At 36.1% G+C, this 21,422-nt stretch overlaps 1 protein-coding gene across 1 annotated transcript in view; it reads right to left on the reverse strand.

Moving 5' to 3' along the window:
- LOC107678227 (rap guanine nucleotide exchange factor 4-like) overlaps positions 1–19,950 on the reverse strand; it is a 35,112-nt gene extending 15,162 nt beyond the window's left edge. Inside the window, exons 1-8 of the mRNA XM_016473432.1 lie at positions 19,837–19,950; positions 16,804–16,946; positions 15,164–15,252; positions 12,233–12,379; positions 2,081–2,153; positions 1,961–1,999; positions 902–1,040; positions 658–779 (exon numbers count right to left, since the gene is read on the reverse strand). Of these exons, the coding sequence (XP_016328918.1) occupies positions 658–779; positions 902–1,040; positions 1,961–1,999; positions 2,081–2,153; positions 12,233–12,379; positions 15,164–15,252; positions 16,804–16,946; positions 19,837–19,904 (820 nt within the window). The 5' untranslated portion in view covers positions 19,905–19,950. The remainder of the gene's footprint in view (positions 1–657; positions 780–901; positions 1,041–1,960; positions 2,000–2,080; positions 2,154–12,232; positions 12,380–15,163; positions 15,253–16,803; positions 16,947–19,836) is intronic.
- Between the last annotated feature and the right edge of the window lie 1,472 nt (positions 19,951–21,422).

The raw sequence follows: 21,422 nt of genomic DNA on the forward strand, positions 1-21,422 counted from the left end.
CCGACATGCTTGAGGTATTCAGCCAATCACAATGCACTGGATAGCTGGCCAATCAGAGCACACCTCGCTTTTCAGACTGATGAGCGCGTTTCAGAAAGGCGGGGCATAGAGGAGAAACAATAATGTACAGTATGTGGAAAATAATGTGTTTTTGAACCTTAAACCGCTTAAACACATTTCATTACACCAAATACACAAAATAATGTTCTTTTTTAGCAACGTCATATGACCCCTTTAAATACCTTCTTGCAAAAACATGATGGAAAGTGATTTTGAGGTCACTGAAAAAACCTAAATGATTCCTTGTCAAAATCAGTGTTAACAAAAACTTAAAACTATTAAAAATTGTGTTCAGCTATTGAAATAAATTAAACAAATTAAAATAAAATATAAATATTAGATAAAAATGAACAACAAAACAAAAATGACTAAAAAATGACTAAAATTGAAATAAAAATAAATTAAACTTAAATAGAAATATAAAAAAAATTCAATCACAAAAGAAAAATGAGTATATGATTTTTAGTTTAATTAGTATAATATGTGAGTTTGATATTTTTACCAAGGCATTAAGACAAAGATGTGAAAAGGTACTGCACAGTAGGAATGACCCAACTGTTAACCTGGCTGTCACTACAGCAAATGGCACAGGTGTACCGTGATTCAGGACCCCTTCCTCCAGCAGCACCTGCCACATTCCCACAGCGTGAGCCCGACTGTGAACACACGAGCTCTGCTGAAGCAGCCAGTCGACCAGCTCAGTGCCCACACAACACTGCCTGTAAACACATGCAGATCACGCTCAACACATGCACTGTGTGTTCTACATACACTAGACATGACCTAAATGAATAAACCTTGCATATGCTGTGCCATATAGCATCACAGGCCACACACACACCTGTAGGTTTTCAGATGATATTTTCTATCTCTGATCATGTGGGGAGCTCTGGCCAGTATAGCATTACGTAAGACTTTTTCTGCCCTCAGAATCTTCTCTGACGGGACCTGAAGCAAAATCCGGGACAGAGAGAGAGGAAGTTGAGAGTGAGGCACAGAAAAACACTCCTGCACAGCCTATTTCCTGATCTATAACAGCATTCAGTGGCCTGCATTCATTTTGCTAGTGTAAATGACATAAAAGACCTTCTGTTAGCAGATGGTGTGTTTTAAATTCAATTAATTATACATAATTAACATAAAACTGTGTAAAAGAGGTGCCTGCGGTCTTGAGTTATGCGCATGGAAATTGGAATTACTGTCAAATTAATCATCAAAAACTGTTTTTGAGTCTGTGCCAGAAAAATTAAGATAAATAAAAAATGACAATTAAAATATTGTTTTTTTGACAACTGCAAGTCCAAAGTACAGGGATTGTAACCAACATGGAAAAATATATGACCATTCAACAGTATGGGGTCAATAAGATTTTTTTTAAAGAAATTAATACTTTTCATCACAGACATATTAAATTGATCACAAATGACAGTAAATACATTTATTATGTTACAAAAGTATATATTTAAAATACATCCTTTTCTTTTAAACTTTCTTTTCGTCAAAGAATTCAAATAAAAATAAAAATGTATTAGTTTCCAGAAAAATATTGAACAGCACAACTGGTTTCAACATTGATCATAATAAGAAACATTTCTTGAGCAGCAAATCAGCATATTATAATAATTTCTGAAGGATTATGTGACACTGAAGACTGGAGTAATGATGCTGAAATTTCAGCTTTGATCACAGGAATAAATTACATTTTAAAATATATTATAATACAAAACAGTTATTTGTATAAATTATAATAAAACATAATTTTACTGGTTTTACTGTATTTTTATTATATCCATACATCCCATTAAACTGTAAAGGTGATGAATGGGGACAACTTTCACTAAATGGGGTGTAAGTCAAAATACAAATTAAACCAATCATACCAGGTTTTTTGACATAAAATTGAGAGGGTCGCTGTTGAGATTCTCTTTGTCCGGCATTCCTGCATCAAACAGAAAATTGTTGAGAAATAATCACTGATGTGTTATGTGAATGTGTATGTTTGCATGCATGTGATACTCACTATCATTTGTAGCCCCGCTGTCCATCACTCCATACGGCGGGGCGAGCAGCCCTGCCATGCACTGCCTGTATTTCTGCAAGACACAGAATGACACAATGAAAATGTATTCTAAGCCTCAAAACCTCAGACGTGCACTGAGTCATTTTCAAACAGGTGAACTGCCTTTACATCATTAAACTGAAAGCTCTGTAGTAAGAACATAGAGCTCCACCAATCAGATTGAAGCCTTCTGTGGCTTGGCAACTATCACTATGAATATTCAGATGTTTTCATTCTTTTCCTCTCCCTATCGCCATGGTGATGGGTGACGAGGTGGCACATGCAGCCCAAACTCACCTAGAGTTCAAACACACACATTATACTGCACCTGCTGGAAATCTGTTTAGACGTTCTCAAAATGGCTGAGAAGTTCATCTATTTGGCCCGTGGGAATGGAGTTTACAGCAAAACATTTCAAATAAACAAATAAATAAATATTCTTAATCAGTTTTCTTGTTTTTCCAGAAAATTATTTAAACATCCATAAAAAAATAAGAAAAAAAGTAAAGCTAGACTAAATCTAAATATAATATATCTAAAAGGAAACAGGATATACAAAGTATAAATATATGGAAAATGAAAAATTATGAATATAGTCAATGTTTTACACAGTTTTACATCTTATATAAACTTATCGTATTTTAAGCATTAAGGACATTTTATAATTACTACAAGCCTAATTATTGGTTTATCCTAATTTTTTAGCAATTGATTTATCTCTCTCACTTCATCAATTATTCATCAAATCTTACAAATATATGTACAGTATGTAATATCACATTCACATACACTGCCATCCAAAAGGTTGGGGTCGATAAGTATTTTTAATGAGTTTTACTCATTAATATGAGTTTTTAATGAACACTTGAGTTTTAGTGTTTTGTAAGGCTGCATTAATATGATCAAAATACAGTAAAACAGTAATATTATGAAATATTATTACAATTTTATATTCTATTTGAATTTCAAATGTTGAATTTGAATATAAAGTTCAAAAGAACAACATTTGTTTTTACCAATTTAATGCATCCTTGCTGAATAAAAGTTTTAGTTTTTATATATACTTTATACATGTTTAGGAAAAAAGTGAGTATATGCTTGTATAAAAAGTTGCTGCCATGATGCTATTGTTATAGAATAGAATAGAATAGAATAGAATAAGATGCATTTCTGAACTTTTCCAGAAAGCAAACTGAGCCATAATATTTAAAAGCATCTAAAAGAGTGAAACTAAATGCTGTCAGGCAGGGGCATGTATGTTTTTGCAACTCCACAGGATCCTTCACCACACACTGTGAGATTACGGGTCTCTGAGTGAACTGATGTAATATAATTCATTAATTCAAACGCAGTACTACAGCTCATGCTACTCTGAGGCGTTGTGTTTCCATTAAGTAGAAGTGACAGAGAGTCCAGAGGACATTCTGTATGATAAAGTGAACTGAATGTTTAGAGTTAAAGAGAAAACACAGAGGGTTACAGCTGGAGCACTTGGTTTTCTTTGGCCACTGATTTGAAGTCTTCAAACAGGCTTTGTCCCATTCACACAAATGCACTTTGTATATCCTGTTTCCTTACTGCTTCCTGAAGCTGAAACAAAAGCTAACTTTTCTTAACTTTTCCCATCCCCCAGACACATAATACATTGTTGCTCATTCCAGCTGGCTGCCTTCACAAAGGTTAAGTATAATTCAGCCAGGATTATGCAATTAACAGCACATAAGCACACAAAACAAGAGTACTTCCTCCCTCATTGCCCGGTCAGGCGGTGCCCACTGCAGCCTGGCACAGAACTGACCCAGAGAGACAGAAGCCCCTCAGCGAACACTTGAGTTTTAGTGTTTTGTAAGGCTGCATTAATATGATCAAAATACAGTAAAACAGTAATATTATGAAATATTATTACAATTTTATATTCTATTTGAATTTCAAATGTTGAATTTGAATATAAAGTTCAAAAGAACAACATTTGTTTTTACCAATTTAATGCATCCTTGCTGAATAAAAGTTTTAGTTTCTTTCTTTTAAAAAATCTCACTGACTCAAACATTTTGAACTGTAGTGTACATTTACATTTATTTTTAAGTATTTTTTTTATTGTTTAAATTGCGACACAAACACCCACATAAATCACTCCATCTTAAAACATCCTTCCAATGTTTCCTCTCTTTCCTTTCTCCTTTGTGCTGCCTGTCCAAACCTCGTCCACCCTCATTTGTTTATGGCCTGTATTTCTGTCTTTCTCCCTCTATTCCTCATTCTCTGTTCTTGAGCTAATAGCTGGCTGGACTGCAGAACAGGACTGCTTGTGTTTTTCTCATCAGACTCTTGACACAGCAAGTGTGTATGTGTGAGGTGAGGACAATCCAGACGACTACCAGACAACACCTCTCTCCACTCTCCAGGAAATGTCTAGTGCAGCGTTAGATTTGATTTCAAGAAATATATTAAGGTACATTGTGAAGTGTTTTTTAAGCTGAATTCGTTTTTTAGTATACAGTCAGGCCACACTATTAATTACACATTGTTCTTGCAGTCAGTTCTTGCTCTCAGTTGCCCCATTCACACAAATGCACTTTGTATATCCTGTTTCCTTACTGCTTCCTGAAGCTGAAACAAAAGCTAACTTTTCTTAACTTTTCCCATCCCCCAGACACATAATACATTGTTGCTCATTCCAGCTGGCTGCCTTCACAAAGGTTAAGTATAATTCAGCCAGGATTATGCAATTAACAGCACATAAGCACACAAAACAAGAGTACTTCCTCCCTCATTGCCCGGTCAGGCGGTGCCCACTGCAGCCTGGCACAGAACTGACCCAGAGAGACAGAAGCCCCTCAGCATTCAGCGCACATCCTCGGCTTTCAGCAGCTGATATTCACCTCACACTGCCGGCACAAGGACAGGGCCTCTTTATCAAGTTGTGACCATCCTATCAGAAATACTACATCCTCAAACATCATATGTTATGTATCAAAAAGCAGAACCACGATTTGCACCAGTAACAGTCAATACCGTTCGCTAAAAAAGACCTCTGACATTATTAACCTCAAAAACCCCGTTGATATTGATGTGGCTCTGAACCCAGTGCTGGTTGTAATATATCTGTAAGTGTGGTTTCCTGATTGTAAACTATGAAAACAGCATCAAATCTTAATGAGCCAATGGGACTCACCCTGGTAAGAGTTTGTGGAGTGTAGTCCGACTGGGACGTGATACTTGGCTACTTCCTAAACCCGGCCAACTTCCCAGCAATATCCAGCAAACGCTCCTGTGCTTTCCAGTCAGATGCACAAAGACATGAAATCAAACCCGCACACCCTGACGCTCCAGTTACACACGTATGGATAATGTGATCCAGTGTCTGCTCTTTGGATCTTTCTGGCTGAGCATCTGACTGGACTTCAGTTGCCGTTGCCAGGCAATAGCTGCAGCCAATCAGAGAGCCGCATTCGCTCAGTTCACCCTGTACCACAGCATTACACATGAGTGAGGGAGAGGGAACTATGGGCTGCTAAAAGGCTCTCAAAAGCTTGTGGCTTCATCAATTATTAAGGGTATTAAATTGTATTTACACTGAACAGACAGTTGTGTGAGTGTGTATGTGTGTGTGCCCTGCAGCAGTAGTGAAATCACCGTTATCACATTAGAGGAAGGTAGTCTGTCTTTGAGGATCAGTTAGTTCAGCCCTTTTCCAGTCAGGTATATACTAATATAGTTTTATGATATGAAGAGGATACGGAGCCCCACACATGACATGCAAGAAAAAATTAATAAATCGTGCACACGATTTACTAATTCATTCCCTCGATGTACTAAACCGTGCACACAATTACTATTTAGTTCCCTTGATTTGCTAAATCGTGCACACAATTTACTAATTCGTTCTCTTGATTTATAAATCGTGTGCACAATTTAGCAAATCGAGGGAACGAATTAGTAAATCGTGCACACGATTTATAAATCGAGGGAACAAAATAGTAAATCGTGCAACCGATTTAGCCTACTATTTTTTTTCCTGCATGCCATGTGCGGGGCTCCGTAAGAGGACCCTGTTTTGTTGCATACTACAGATCAAGTCCAGTCCATTCAAGCTTTGTCTGTCAGTCCAGTGTTATTTTACTATTATTTACAGTATTTAAAAAAAAATGTTGATCAGCTTTTTTTCAGTTTTCATTTTAATTTAACTTTTAGTTGCGCACAATTTATAAATCGAGGGAACAAAATAGTAAATCGTGCAACCGATTTAGCCTACTATTTTTTTTCCTGCATGCCATGTGCGGGGCTCCGTAAGAGGACCCTGTTTTGTTGCATACTACAGATCAAGTCCAGTCCATTCAAGCTTTGTCTGTCAGTCCAGTGTTATTTTACTATTATTTACAGTATTTAAAAAAAAATGTTGATCAGCTTTTTTTCAGTTTTCATTTTAATTTAACTTTTAGTCATTTTGATTTTGTATGTGCTTAGTAATGTACTTTTGTCATTTTTATATTTAAAAAAAAAAAAATTGAAATGATGTTCTTTTTTAATATTTCTATTTTATTATTAGGGGTTCAAGCGCGTAGCTCTGAAACCCTATTTTAATTGTTAGAATGGTCACGGATGAGCGATTTCCACGTAAAACTGATCGTGCAGACCAAAGCGTAAGTCGTAGAGACTTGAAACTTGGAGGGATGGTAGTACTCACACCGCCTACAACGTGACCGAGGCTCGGCCCAATCGGCCTGACGGGGGAGCTACAGCGATTGAAAGTACGAAATCGCTCATAACTCCTAAACCATCAGTCGCAGGCTCAAGTGTCTTATGTTGTTGGAATCCTTGGTTCATCCCGGACAAAATTCACTGGTGAGTGAATATCAATAATTATAAAAAAAAAGTTGAACTTTCAACTCACCGTGGCAAAGGGACGCCAAAACGTTCGAAGGGGGCAGGGCCACTTTTAGTAAAATGCCTATAACTCCTGAACGGAATGAGACATCTTCGCCAAACTTGGAACACTTATGTAAGAGCTCAAGCTGAGGTTTTTTTTTTTTTTTAACACAACGGGGGGTTTTTTTTTTAAAAACACGGAGAGTGGCCACTTGGTGGCGCTATAAGAGGGAAAAAACATAAAAAATGGCTATAACTAGGCAACATTTGCCCTATCAACATGAAAATCGCTGTGCACGGTCTTGGTCCAAAGTGCCACAAGTGTCTATGGGGACATTTGCGTATCTCAAAAAAACATGGCCGCCATTGGCCGATGAAATTCGAGCATCTATTAGACAAGGTTAATGGAGGCCGATCGGAACGAAACTTGGTGGGCCTGTTTGACTCACGGCCCCAAAGGTAGAAAGAAATCGGCCACTGGGGGGTGGTATCATATTTTTTGAGGGCGTAAACGATTGTGCATTGCGCGGTTTTCCGCACATACACGCGATATTTGTATCGTATGATAGACCTCCTCATTCCGAACAACTTTGCCTCTAAAACCACTGCTGTCAATCAAACCGCTTTTTAAATGATTGAGAAGATATGAAAAACCTACTTTTGTGAACTAGTCCTAGGTTTTTCGCTCAGTCTGGAAAAAAACACCACAGTGCAATTCTCTGGACTCTCTAGATCAATAATTATCAAAAACATGTTGAAATTTACCATTTGGGAAGCTATAACGGGGTCCTTTAGAAAAGGGGCCTGTCCAAATATACCCAAAAGCCTATAAAGCCTAAACAAAAACTCAAAACTTCACGAACCCCACTGAGCACATGCGACAGGTGATTCTAAACAAGCATGCAAAGTTTCAGGAAGATCGGACCACAGCTGGCGCTATAACAGTCATATACGTCTAAAAACATATATCTATGGTAAATCAACTGGATTTGCTAAAAATGCTTTTTTAATAATTGATTTAGGTGGTTACAGGCTTGCTAAATAATATGTAATGTATTTTTCCTTATGTGCTTAAATGCCTAATGCGCTTGAACCCTGGTAATCGCTGCTTGCAGCTATATTTTTCATTGCAATTTTAGTTTGTAATTTTAATTTCAGCTTATCTGTTTAATTAGTTGCCAAGGCAACATTTCTACTGTCCATTTGAGTTTCTTAAGTTTTTCATCTAATATTTTTTATTTTTTAATTATTTAATTTTATATTTCAATTACAAAAAGTTTTTTTTTGTAGTTTTAGTTAACAATAACAACACTGTAAGTCCAACCAATAAACATTACGCGATCAGCTTTGTTGGTCAGAAAATAGTCAGGAATCCTGCAAAAATAAATAAATTAATAAAATAAAATAAAATAAAAATAACACATGTCTAGATCATAAGCAAAACAGACTTCTTATGAAGCAAGCAGTCAGTAAGTTACTTCAGATACTTTATGTAATGATTCTAGATGTTATTTTTGTCTTTTATCTCTGACACCCGAAAATTGTATATGATTTCTCTTCATATTTGCTAAAACAGAGATCTAACTTTTATTTAACTCTGAATCATCGTCTTAAAAGTTTGTTACATTAAATAATATATTTGTTTTTAAATTTCATTTGTTTATATTATATTTGTTCTTAAATTTTATTAGATTTGTTGCAGTGCAGTCATGAAATAAAATGCAACCAAACCAAAAACACTTAATTGGTAACTTGAGATAATAAATACGTCTCTCATAATAAATATATATTATATTATATTATATTATATTATATTATATTATATTATATTATATTATATTATATTATATTTCAAGTGTTATCCCTTTCATATACATATATATTTTTGTGTGTTCCACAAAAGAAAAAAATGTCATACAGGTTTGGAGCAACAGGAGTAAATGATGACAGATTTTCATACTTTCGGCATGGGATGAGCTACATGTTTAATGCCAGGATGATCTTAATAATTTAATACTAAGCCAGCACAACTAATAAATGTTGTTTACTTGGCATATTATCAGCTTTTAATGAGGTGTAAAATCTGTAGACTATTTACAGATGGGCTGTGCTGTTAGCCATATTAGTTTCTAAGAACATTTTTATGCCATTTGTATTGTTTAGAGTTCAGTACACATATTGTAATTGAGGCTGATGAGTTTGAAAGGGTTTGAAATGGTGGACAACACACGTATACACAAATATATGAACTCTATCACCCTTTCCCTCATTCACACACACACACACACACACACACATGTTGTGTTTCCATGTTTTATGGGGACATTCTCATGTACAAACAAAAACACTCTGTTATGAGCACTCGCCTGAATGAGAGGAGGTTTATGAGAGAGAGAGGAGGAAAATTGTAGAGAGACAGAGAGATCTTCACCCACATTGTTCCACTGATGCAGCAGAGACTGATACATAATTCATGCTATTCAGCTGCGTGTGCGAGATATGAAATAAAAATAAGGCACATATGGTCAGTAGCGAGTAGTGAGACACGGGTGATACTATCTACACACACAGCGCTAATAACAGAAGCCTGACGGCCTCTGTGTCTCTCACACACTGAGTCACACTCACTTCATATTTAATGTTTAGGATCAGAAATGATCAGCACATTAAAGTCATAAAAGCACTAAAGACAGATTCTTCATAAGAAACAGATGTCCACAGATATTGTAACACTAACTATGTTGGCAAAGCTGAATTTTCAGCATCATTACCCCAGTCTTCAGAGTCACATGATCCTTCAGAAATCATTCTAGTATGTTGATAATCATTGCTTATTATTATTATCAATGTTGAAAACAGTTGTACTGCTTAATAGATATGGGGGAACCATTATACAAATTGTTCAATATCCTTTAATGAATAGAAAGTTCAAAAGAACACCATTTGCTTAAAATAGTTTTTTTGTAACATATTATATATTAGCTATATATTAAGTAGTCTATACACTTGTGCATTACTCTGAAATCTCATTTATGTTCAAATATGGTGTCATGATAAGTTTGACCCAGGACGTTGCCTTTTATTTAAATAACAAAAATGAGACCTGACAGGAAGATTTTCAATGAAATATCAAGTTAAATGGTCTTTGTATGCCCTCAGAAATATTGAAATATAGCTTATGAATCATATGGACTACATTAAGGTAATTTTACTGGGATTTTTTTTTTTTTTTTGTCATTTTTTGAACCTCAGCAGCCTCTGTCTGCATACAATTGTTGAATGGAAAAAAAGTGTTTGGAATGATATATGAGGTAAATGAATGTTCACTTTTATAACTAAACTATTGCTTTAAATCTATATTATGAAGATGCATAATAAGCAGAAGCATACACAAAGACTGATAAATATTTATATACGTAATTTTTGCTATCATGTTGTTTTCTTATAATTCAGGTTAAAACCTTACTCCTCTGAGGCATTAATGAATGTTGCAAGATATGAGATCTTAATCATATCAAGAAAAAGGCTTTATGAGATGGGGATTGAAACCCTGTTTTTTTTTTTTGTATTTGAAGCAATTACAGCCTTTCTTCCTCAAGATTCAAGCATGAAGGCATGCAAAAAAAAAAAAAGACTACATCAAAGTGTCTGTGTAATGCATTTCATCCATACAGTCCTAAGCACACTCAGAAGCTTCTGACATGCTGGGAATTAACAATTATGCTAAATCCGTTTAAGGCAATGAATCCAGATATCTTGCCCTTTTTTTTTTTTTACAATATCCCAATGCATTTTCTCCTAATTCTCTGCTAAGTTAATGAGACAACCTTCATAGATATGACTCCTGAATCGATTATCACGGAGACCACTGGCTTACATTTACAACACACACACTATGAAAGCCTGTTAAAGCCTGAGATTTGGCCTATGACTGTGCAGAACAGCCCAAAGGAATTGACTGAGCTGTTAGCAGATCAGAGTGCGCCCCCCAGTGTTACTGATCCTCAGTGATTACTAACGAAAAAGTGCCTTGTTACAGACACACTGGCTATGATCAGAATGTAATAGAGGCATACTGAGAGGACTTTATGTACTGTATATTGACTGTTTAGAAAAAAAAAAGAACAGTATGCAGCATGCAATGATAAACAATAGCATGCAACATTTTTTTTCACATGACCTTACCATGTAGCATGTTTAATTCAATATACTGTAGTTAGTTTGCATTTAGTCCAATTTTACTTCGAAAAAAATTAATAAATTGGGCAGCCTAAAAAGTAATGAGTAGAATAGTATTGAGGCATAGTATGCAGTATGCAATGATGAACAATATAGTTGTAATGTGGGGTTTGGGTTTTGGGTTTTGTTTCATGGTCATGTTTTCATGTCTTTTATTTTGTAATTGTTTCACCCTGTTTGTGTCATGCTTCCCTTGCCCTCATGTATCTCTGCCTTGTGTATGTGTCATGTTCTGATTGGTTGTTTTCCCTCCACCCCAGTATGAGCCGGTACCCATAGGAAGTATACCATTATCCCTGATTGTCTAATTCTAAACAAGTACTGTAATACTTCATATATTAAATCTTGCCGTGCTGCAGATTTAACACTCACTAGACTTGTTAGAACAGACACTGAATCTGTACATATTACAATATTATTTGGTTGTATTTCTTCAATCCATTGTAGTGCTAATATAATTGCTATTAATTCTGTAGTAAAAACAGACAAATGATCTGATATTCTTTTGGCTATTTTTATTTTAAATGCATCACACTTCAACTCGCCTTCAGTGGACTGAATATCGTTACAATAGTATGCAACATTTTGCATTTTAGTCCTATTTTACTTAAAAAAAATAAATAAAAAATAGGCAAAAGCTTAAAAAATGAATGAGTCATGTGAAATCACTTAAAGAAATCTACACAATGTTGTATACTGCACATTTTGCCAACTGTACCATATAGTTATTTCATGCATAAGGAAAATTACTGCTAATAAAGTATGGTTGTATGCCATTCAAAACATTAAAAACTTAAGATGACAATGTCTGTCATATTGTTAATTTCTAACACACTTCCTGAATTAAATTCACGCAGCCTCTTTCCAAAACCCTGCCCTCAAAAAACTGGAAACTCTATGTCAGCGGCCCACTCATTTCAGTTCTACCTGTCAGCCAGCAGGAGCATTTTATCACTTATAGCAGCTGTAATGAAAATGTTCAGTAAAATTTGCGCACAAACGAACCTTCCACAGGGTTTTGAACTCCCTCTGTTCGATGCGCAGAAGTTCACTGTTCTCTCGGCTGACAATCGTGGCATGTCGAGGAGTGTTATCCAGAATTGACTCCCCGAATGCTGTCCCCACTCCCAAAGTACAGATTGTTACAGCATCCTACAGAAAAAAAAAGAAATATTAAGAAGAGTGAAAGACAAACAGAGGGAGAAAGCATGAAAACATCTTTGCAAGCTAATTATAAAGATCTTAAAGGAGAAGTTCACCTAAAATGAAAACTTTGCCATCATTCCACATGTAAACATGTAAGGCTTCAGTGAATAGCAAATAAACAAATAAAGGAACAGTTGACCAAAAAAATTCAAATTTGCTAAAAATGAGGCCATCCAAGATGTAGATGAGTTTGTTTCTTCATTAGAACAGATTTGGAGAAATGTGGCATTACATCCCTTGAATGGGTGCCGTCAGAATAAGAGTCCAAACAGCTGACAAAAACATCACAATAATCCACAAGTAAACAACACCACTCCAGTCCATCAATTAACAGCTTTTGAAGCAAAAATATGCATGTTTGTAATAAACAAATCCAACATCAAGATGATTTTAACATTACTTATAGCTAAAATATAGAGTCTCTAGCTATAATACTGTTTTCTGAATAAGGAGAGAAATATGCACAGATCAACCAAAGTGAAAACAGTCCAAAACAGTTCTAAATAACTATGTATTTATGTACTGTATGTAATAACTATTGATTTTGATGTGAGAGGACAACAGGAATTTGACTTTTTCAGTATTTTACATTAATGATGGATTTGTTTCTTACAAGTGTGCATATTTTCACTTCACAAGACATTTATTGAATGAATGGAGTGGTGTGAATTACTGTGATGTTTTTAGCAGCTGTTTGTACTCTCATTCTGACGGCACCCATTCACTGCAGAGGATCCATTGATGAGCAAGTGATGTAATGCTAAATTTCTCCAAACCTGTTCTGATGAGGAAACAAACTTATCTACATCTTGAATGGCCTGAGTATGAGTATATTTTCATTAAATTTTCATTTCTAAGTCAACAATTCCTTTAAATGCAAAGCTCCACATGGCTTTTAATGACCCCTAAATCTCCATTCATTGTAATTGCATTGAAAAGAATTTTAATTTTGAGGTGAACTATTGCTTTAAAGATTCTTCTAATTCATGTACATTTATGCACACATTTATGCACACTCTAAGGGAATGTGCTCAGTGAGGTTTAAAAAGATCGTTGCACATAACAAGTGATTTGAGATCAGTAAAGCACAAGCTCACACACTCATAAATGAGTCATATTACATTCACAAATACACTTATTTTCTACACCCTGTCTTGCGTTTTACATTCATTTAATCAGAGCAGCGTGATAATAGCTTATTGCCCAATGGATCACTCCATGAAACTGGAGCAACACACAAGCCGTTAATATTGCATCAGTGAAACAGCGATTCTCATATGCACATACTGTATGCAGACAAACCTACACACACGTTCATCTGCACGCAGGACATTCATAGCTGCAGGGCAACAGCAGAAGTGTGAAAGAGAAGCATAACATGATGCCTGTGTCAGTTCTATGCACAATTGTGCATGTAATCAAGCAAGTACAACCCAGAATGCTTTAAATATGACTGCTACAATGCATACAGACTCAGAGGGGAAAATATTATTCAGAGGTTACTCATTCATAGTTCAGGAGAATTAGTTTTCATTTTTTGATTTATTTCAGTTAATTCCTGAGGAGAAATAAAAGTAGAAGCAAATCTGATGATTCTGACATACTGTCAGAAGCTATAAAATATGAAAAAATCTGAATCTGAGCAAAGTTTGAGATTAAAGGACACATATGAGATTAATGTGGTCATTTTCTCATGAGAAAAATATAAAAGGCAGACTTCAGCATACACTAATGTTTGGGGTCAGTATGATATTTTTTTTTTTTTTTAAGAAATTAATATTTTATTCAACAAGGATGCATTAAATTGCTGAAAAGTGAAGGTAAAGACAACTTACAAATTACAAAAGATTGTTATTCACTTAAATGCTGTTCTATTGAATGTTTTATTCATCAAAGTATCAAGAAAAAATGCATCACAATTTCCAAAAAAATTTATTTCAAAAATAATAATTCAACAAGAATGATTTCTGAAGGATCATGTGACACTGAAGACTGGAGTTCAAATATAAAATCAAATAAAATTCTTACTGTTTTTCCTGTATTTCTGATCAAATAAATGCAGCCTTGGTGAGCAGCATTTTCCATCAAAAATATTTTTTTAAATCATACCGTCCCAAACTTTTGAACTGTTGTGTAATCTAAAATTAAGATGATGTAAAAATACTATCTTTGAGCTTAATATGTCTATAAACACGATCACTTCAAAAACTGCCCAACATTGCTTTGTTTGAACCAGTCTAACACAGAATCATTAGCTCAACCAGTGCCATGTGTTTGTGGTGGGACTGTAAGTTTGACCGACCAACATTGATTATTTCTGCAATTCTGATTGGTGGAAATCTAAACTTTACCTGCAAAGAGATCACATTCTATACATCAATATATCGATTCTATAAGGTCTAATATGCAATGCAAGGAAGCTTCTGGAATCTTTGGAAATCCCTCTTCAGCTGTGTGGGAGTGATGTATGCTTTAGGGCCAGTAAACACATCTGACAGTGTGACTCATTGTATTCCCAGTGGATTCACAGAAAGATGCTTCTATCCCCAGCAGCACTGCATCAGCGTCCTCATATACAGTATCAGACTATTAACAAGGCCAGCCGTGGACCGTTCGCCCACTCACATGCTGATGGATGCAAATTATGTCTGCCAGGCTAAACTACTACTTATCTCAGCTGACTCCTAGCAGATTGAGGCTTCAAATGATCCTGATTGCAGTCTCTCTTACCTGATGGTTGGCTGTCTCAGACACTTTCACATCCAGAGATCCAGACAGAACCGCGTACCAGCTGGTACCAATGTCACCCTGCCGATACACTGCAGGCAAAAACAGAGTCTATGAATACTGATTCACAAATCGCAGAGGAATTCTTCATTTTGATTTCAGGACAGTTACTTATTTTCATTAACATAGCATGTGCTTCTTATTGTCTCATTAAGTGGCAAATTCAACCTTAAGCACAGATTCAGGACTACATGCGTAACAATAACACTTTCCATTCAAGAACATAATCGAGTTTTATAGCCTGAAGCCATAGGAGAACATTTTCAGGTTCCACAGAGAATATTTTATTTTAGTTATTTAGTAAACCATCTAAATAACTCAGAATCCAATATAGGGATATGAAGAAGCTATAATGTACACTACCTTTCAAAAATGTTTTTGAAATGTCTCTTATGCTCACCAAGGCTACATGTATTATCAAAAATACAGCAAAAACTCTAATATTGTGAAATATTATTACAAAATTAAACCGTTTTCTATTTTAATATATTTTAAAATGGATTTTTTTTTCCTGTGAAGGGAAAACGTCTCAGGTTACTTATGTAACCATGGTTCCCTGATTAGGGAACGAGACACTGCGTCCTCTAGGGGTCGCTATGGGGAACGCCTCGTCGTGACCCGTGTCTGAAGCATACATTGAAAAAACACCAACTCGTTGGCCGGCGACAGCCATGACGTCACTACCGGTGCGACTATAGTATAAATAGGCGCCGGGAGCACACATCATTCACTTCTTCGTCTGAAGCTTGCGTCCGCAGCATGGCAAGAAAACATGGATGCACACACCTTCTAAATGCTCTGCTAGTGCTCGCCATAATGAATAGAGATAGCTCTTACTTTTTCCTTGGAAATGCACGCTTCAAACAGAACAGTCAATGAAGACGAAGAAGAGAATGATGTGTGCTCCCGGCGCCTATTTATACTATAGTCGCACCGGTAGTGACGTCATGGCTGTCGCCGGCCAACGAGTTGGTGTTTTTTCAATGTACGCTTCAGACACGGGTCACAACGAGGCGTTCCCCATAGCGACCCCTAGAGGACGCAGTTCGAAGTTCCCATGAAGGGGAACTGAATTGTCAGAGGCCATTACTTTTTTTATGTGCTGATTTGGTGCTAATTAATGTTAAGTAGTGTTAAAAACCGTTGTGCTGAATAATATTTTTGTGATACATTTTCTTATTTTTGGAATTCTTTGATGAATAGAAAGTTCAAAAGAACAGCATTTATTTGAAATAAAAATCTTTAGTACCATTATAAATCTTTTACGTTCACTATTAATCAATTTAATGCATCCTTGCTAAATACAGTATTAATTTCTTAAAAAAAAAAACTTTTAAATGGTAGTGTAACAATCAAAAACTTTTTTTTAATCTCTAAAGAATCATACAAGGAACTCAAGCACCCCATATAAAAAAAAATAATAATAAAAAAAATCATTTTTTTCCTATTTTAATTCATTAATGTCTTTCCTATAGCCACCTGAAAACACATGACTGGTTTCAAATCAGAAAAAAAAAAAAAAAAACATAAATTGGAATAATATCCGAAAGCATCATGATAAAAATACTAAACGTGGTTCTTACAGGTGATGCCCTTCTCCAGACACTCATAGAAGCCACACATGCAGATCTGCTGCAGCAGGTTGGGGTGAAACTTCTCAAAGGCCTTCACACCCCTCAGCCGAGCCAGAATGATATCCACATCTTCTCCCGAGCGTTCTGCTGGCCTAATAAACAGACAAACAGACATTATGGTGTGGGTAGACACTCTCTAACCAAACTGACCAACAAGAAAATCCTGACGCTGCTGCGATGCATGTGACAATTACGAGGACAGACGAAGTTGTGTCCATTAGAATAAGCACATTGTGCTGTCTGTAGGATAAGGAATGTGTATTAATGTGATCAAGATTACGGTTTTTGTCATCACTCCTGTCAAAATACAAGCCATGGATCATATACACATTAATATAGAACTTCAGCAGCTTGATTTAAGATGTGCGCAGGCACATAAAGATCCTCTTCACATTTGCACAAATATAGCAATGCTCTCACTTCTCAGCTCATTAGGTGACATGTACATGTGTGAGTGCGTGTGTGTGTGTGTATTGTGCACTTGAGTGAATAGATTGCCTCTCTTAAGGATATCAGTATGCTGTAATTCGAACTCCTTTTATTCCGAAATGCCTTGTTGCTATGGAGATTACAGCACGAGGAAATTAAGACTTCAAAGACATTTGTCAAACCAAGGGCAGTGGGACAAATTTTATATGGAGACTAATCAAGCTAATGAAGTTCCACAATAGATTACAAACAGAAAACTAGACCTACTCTTTTAGTACTGGCTTTGAAACTGCAACAAACCAAGGCAGGTGAGTCATTGTTTCTCAAAACCTGATTTTTTTGACGTGTACTTTTATTATCATTCTCAGATAAAATGATAAACAACACAAAAATATCTGATCTATAACCTATCACTAATTTCCTGAACACATATTATCTGACTTTACTGTTTGCATAGTTACACATTTGATATATGAAAATATGTGTGACTTTATATAAGAAAAATACCTGAACAATTTACTGAAAACATGTATTTAAAGTTTTAGTTTTTTTGGACAACTGGGTGTCTTGTTAAAATGGTGAGTGGAAAATGATATTTGACATTATAACTTAATCAAATGAGTACTTTATGTACATAAACAAATAAATACAAGGATATATGTGACCCTGGACCACAAAACCAGTCTTAAGTCGCTGGGGTATATTTGTAGCAATAGCCTAAAATACATTGTATGGGTCAAAATCCCTCCCTCTCTCTGTCTCGCTCATGCACTTTTCACCTATGTTTCTTTCTTTTTCTCATATAGCTCCAGCCCATTATGAAGCTTTCTTCAGCTCCCAAAGAGTCTTTTGAAAAAGCACTTTCCCTTTGTGTCTCTCTCTCTCTGTATTTTTAAACTTACAAATTACCAGAGGTTTTGCAGTAGGCATTAAAGGTGCAGATTTAGAGGTTTTTAGAGGCATTAGTTCCCCTAAAACTGCAGTTTAAAAAAAAAAAAAGTTAGAACCTGTCAGAATCAATGCATATATATAAACAATACATATATATATATTTCCCCTTTTGTGTTCCACAGAAAACACTCACCAAACAAGGTTTTTTTTTTGGTGAACTATTCCTCTTAAAACAGTATGTCAACCCAGTCATGATACAAATAAAACACATTTATTATAATATTTTATGAATTTATCATACAAGCCAAATATAATGCAAATACACAAGAAAAGTCTGTAATAACAGGGCACAATGTACTGTGTCAATATGAATGAATTTTCCATATTGATTTTTCACAGGTGATTTACTTGTATTTTTACACATTGCCTTGTATTGTTTTTTCACGGTTAAAAGAAACATCTGTAAACTTAATTTCTACAGATTTGTTTCTTACAGTGTAGATTTTCAATACTTACACGTTTAAAAAAAAACTGAATCACCATAGATGTGACAATAAAAAAAAAAAACACTTGTTTTCTCACAGCAGCAGTACAGCAGGGGATCATTATTCTGACATGTGGCTTCATAATTTTGCATAGTATGAATATCAATGGAGGGGAAGCTAACAGTTTAGCTGTCTCTGTCTTCCCAGCGATATTTAACCCTTTCATTATCAAAACACAATACAGTACAATGATTGATACCAAAAGACATATAATTCAAACCAGACAACCAACCGCTCCTAATTTGAAATGATACGACTGGGATCAGCTGTTCTGCAGTCAGTAGCCTATTCATTGTGTCAGTGATCTGTAGAAACTGCCAGAGCAGCACAATGGAGCACAGTATCATCCAACAGTGCGGTCCGTTTTTTTCTTCTTTGTGTGTGTGCACATTTATTGATCACAACAATGCATCCTGGTGTCGGATGTTAATGAGACTATGGATATCTTTAAGAAACATTACATTGATCAGTGTAAAGACGATGTGCTCGACTACGTTTAAAGAGTCCATTAAAACATCAGCCACCGAAAACCCATCACACCCAGTAAGGTGATCTCACTTTTCCCTCTTATCGCCATGGTAACCTGCAGGGATGTGTCTGGACTAGGAGGGGCTGGGAAAAGGTAACAGATATTCTTAGTAATGTTCAATATGTTTATGCATCTTAAAGTTGAGAACAAAAAAGTGAGCATCTTAACATATTACCTGACATATTAACTCATTGGTTGCTTATTGGTTTTATACAGGCATATTTTATAAAAAAAGAGAGTCTGATTTTTTTTCCTTTTAAACAAACTGATTAAAATATGTCATTAAAAATAGGATGCACGCATGCAATTCATACGATGTGACACCGGCAAACGAGTTCAATGGAGAAGCGTGTCATTCACTGTCGCTGACAGAAGAAACAGCGCAGCTTCCACACGATTTCCCAACAAAATCCTTGCAGAAAACAAAATGCACATTTATACCTTATGCCTATTCAGATGCAGGTGATGCATCAGGGACGCGGGACAGAAGAACGCGCGTTCTGCTGCTGTCACCTTGTTGCAACTCCTCCGGACATTGACATGAACGAATGTAAAGATCGCTTTCGGACGCGATCTGGTGTCTCTCACCTCTTGTCCAGGCAGATGATCCACTCTGAGGAGGCCACGGAGTGCGCAGAGGCGTGCACCGCTACCATCTTCGGCTACACCGGTGTGAATCGTGCGTCGCGTAGCGGATCGCGGATCTTGTCTACTCGGGCGTAGCAGCACCAGGGCTCGCCCCCTCCGCGCCTCTGTCGTCAACTGGATCACCGCGGCGTGGACTCGTCGTCACCACGTTCACGCACGACGAACGTTTACAAGCGTGACTGCACACACCGGCGCGAAGTCACGTTCTGAACGGGTGTAGGTCGTGAGCTGATGACGGGTCAAATAAAATAACGTGGCTGCAATGCTTGGAAAATTACATAAGCGGGAGGCTGGTGATATAAAGGAAGAACAGACAGCCGGCTAAAATGAAGGTTCTGTGGATGACAGCGGTGGTGCTGATGCTGCACTGTCGCCATAGCGACGGGCACGCAGTCAGCGCGAATGCTGCATCCAGACGAGGGGAAATGTGAAGCGCTGTCAGGCGTCTTGTCCTCCTCTCCGCGGGAGACACTGACAGTAACAGGAGAGACACGCTGGGAGCTGACTACACTGTAAAAAGCCAAACAGGTGCAGCTGTAAAACAAAAAGTTAACCCAATGAAGTCTGGTTGATTAATAACACTAAATATTAATAATAACTCTGAGGGGTTGGCATAATCTCTTCTCTGGTGTTCTGGATCCAGACTGAAGCTTGTGTAAATCCTGGTTACAATCTATTTCAATCCCGTGGCAGAAACAGAGAAACAAATAGAGACATAATTAGCGTAGCTGCTGTTCCAACCAAGCAAAATTGATTTGTTTAACCCAAGCTAAACTGTAAAAAATAAATGTAATTTTAACTGTAAAATTTGATAAAAATGCTACGGAAAAAAAACTGTTAATAGGTTAACAGTAAGTTCCCGTACTATATACAGGGAAAAACTGTAAAATATCTAACCAGACATTTCATGTAATTGTACAGTAAAATGCTGTTCATTTTACAGTTTTTAGAAGTAAAAATAACAAATCAATGTATAATTTACAGTCAAAAACTGTAAACTGATATTCCCAGAATTTCCTGCGTGACACTCCACATTTTAAAGTATTTTGTTTAAATCATGGTTTTTAATAGTTTTTGTTAACAGTTATGTACATTTGGGCTTTATGTTACATCTTCTGTTGTTTAATGAAAGTTTATTGCATTATTTAAGCACTTTAAGAATTATTTAACACATGGTGTGTTACCATGATGGTGTTTTGTGTTTGCATGAATGCACCTTCTATATATTAGTATATACTTCTGCTTGTGGCGATGCTACTTGTGATGAGCTTTGATTCTTCATGTGGCTTTCTCTTTTACCACCTGCATTATTATGGTGGTTGTCAGTATGTTAAAGGTACAAAACAGATTTTAATAGCAGTGTGCATTGTTGAATTTACTTTTGAATTACAGTTTTATAAATGTGTTTTTATAAATGTGGCCGTAAATGTGTTTACAGTTTTTCTGTATTTTTTACCAAATTATTGTGGCAACCACAGCTGCCAAAATTATTTTGTAAAAACTACAGAATTTTTTTTACAGTGTAA

Source organism: Sinocyclocheilus anshuiensis, unplaced genomic scaffold (genome assembly GCF_001515605.1).
Source record: "Sinocyclocheilus anshuiensis isolate Anshui unplaced genomic scaffold, SAMN03320099.WGS_v1.1 scaffold648, whole genome shotgun sequence".
Classification (NCBI taxonomy): Eukaryota; Metazoa; Chordata; class Actinopteri; order Cypriniformes; family Cyprinidae; genus Sinocyclocheilus; species Sinocyclocheilus anshuiensis.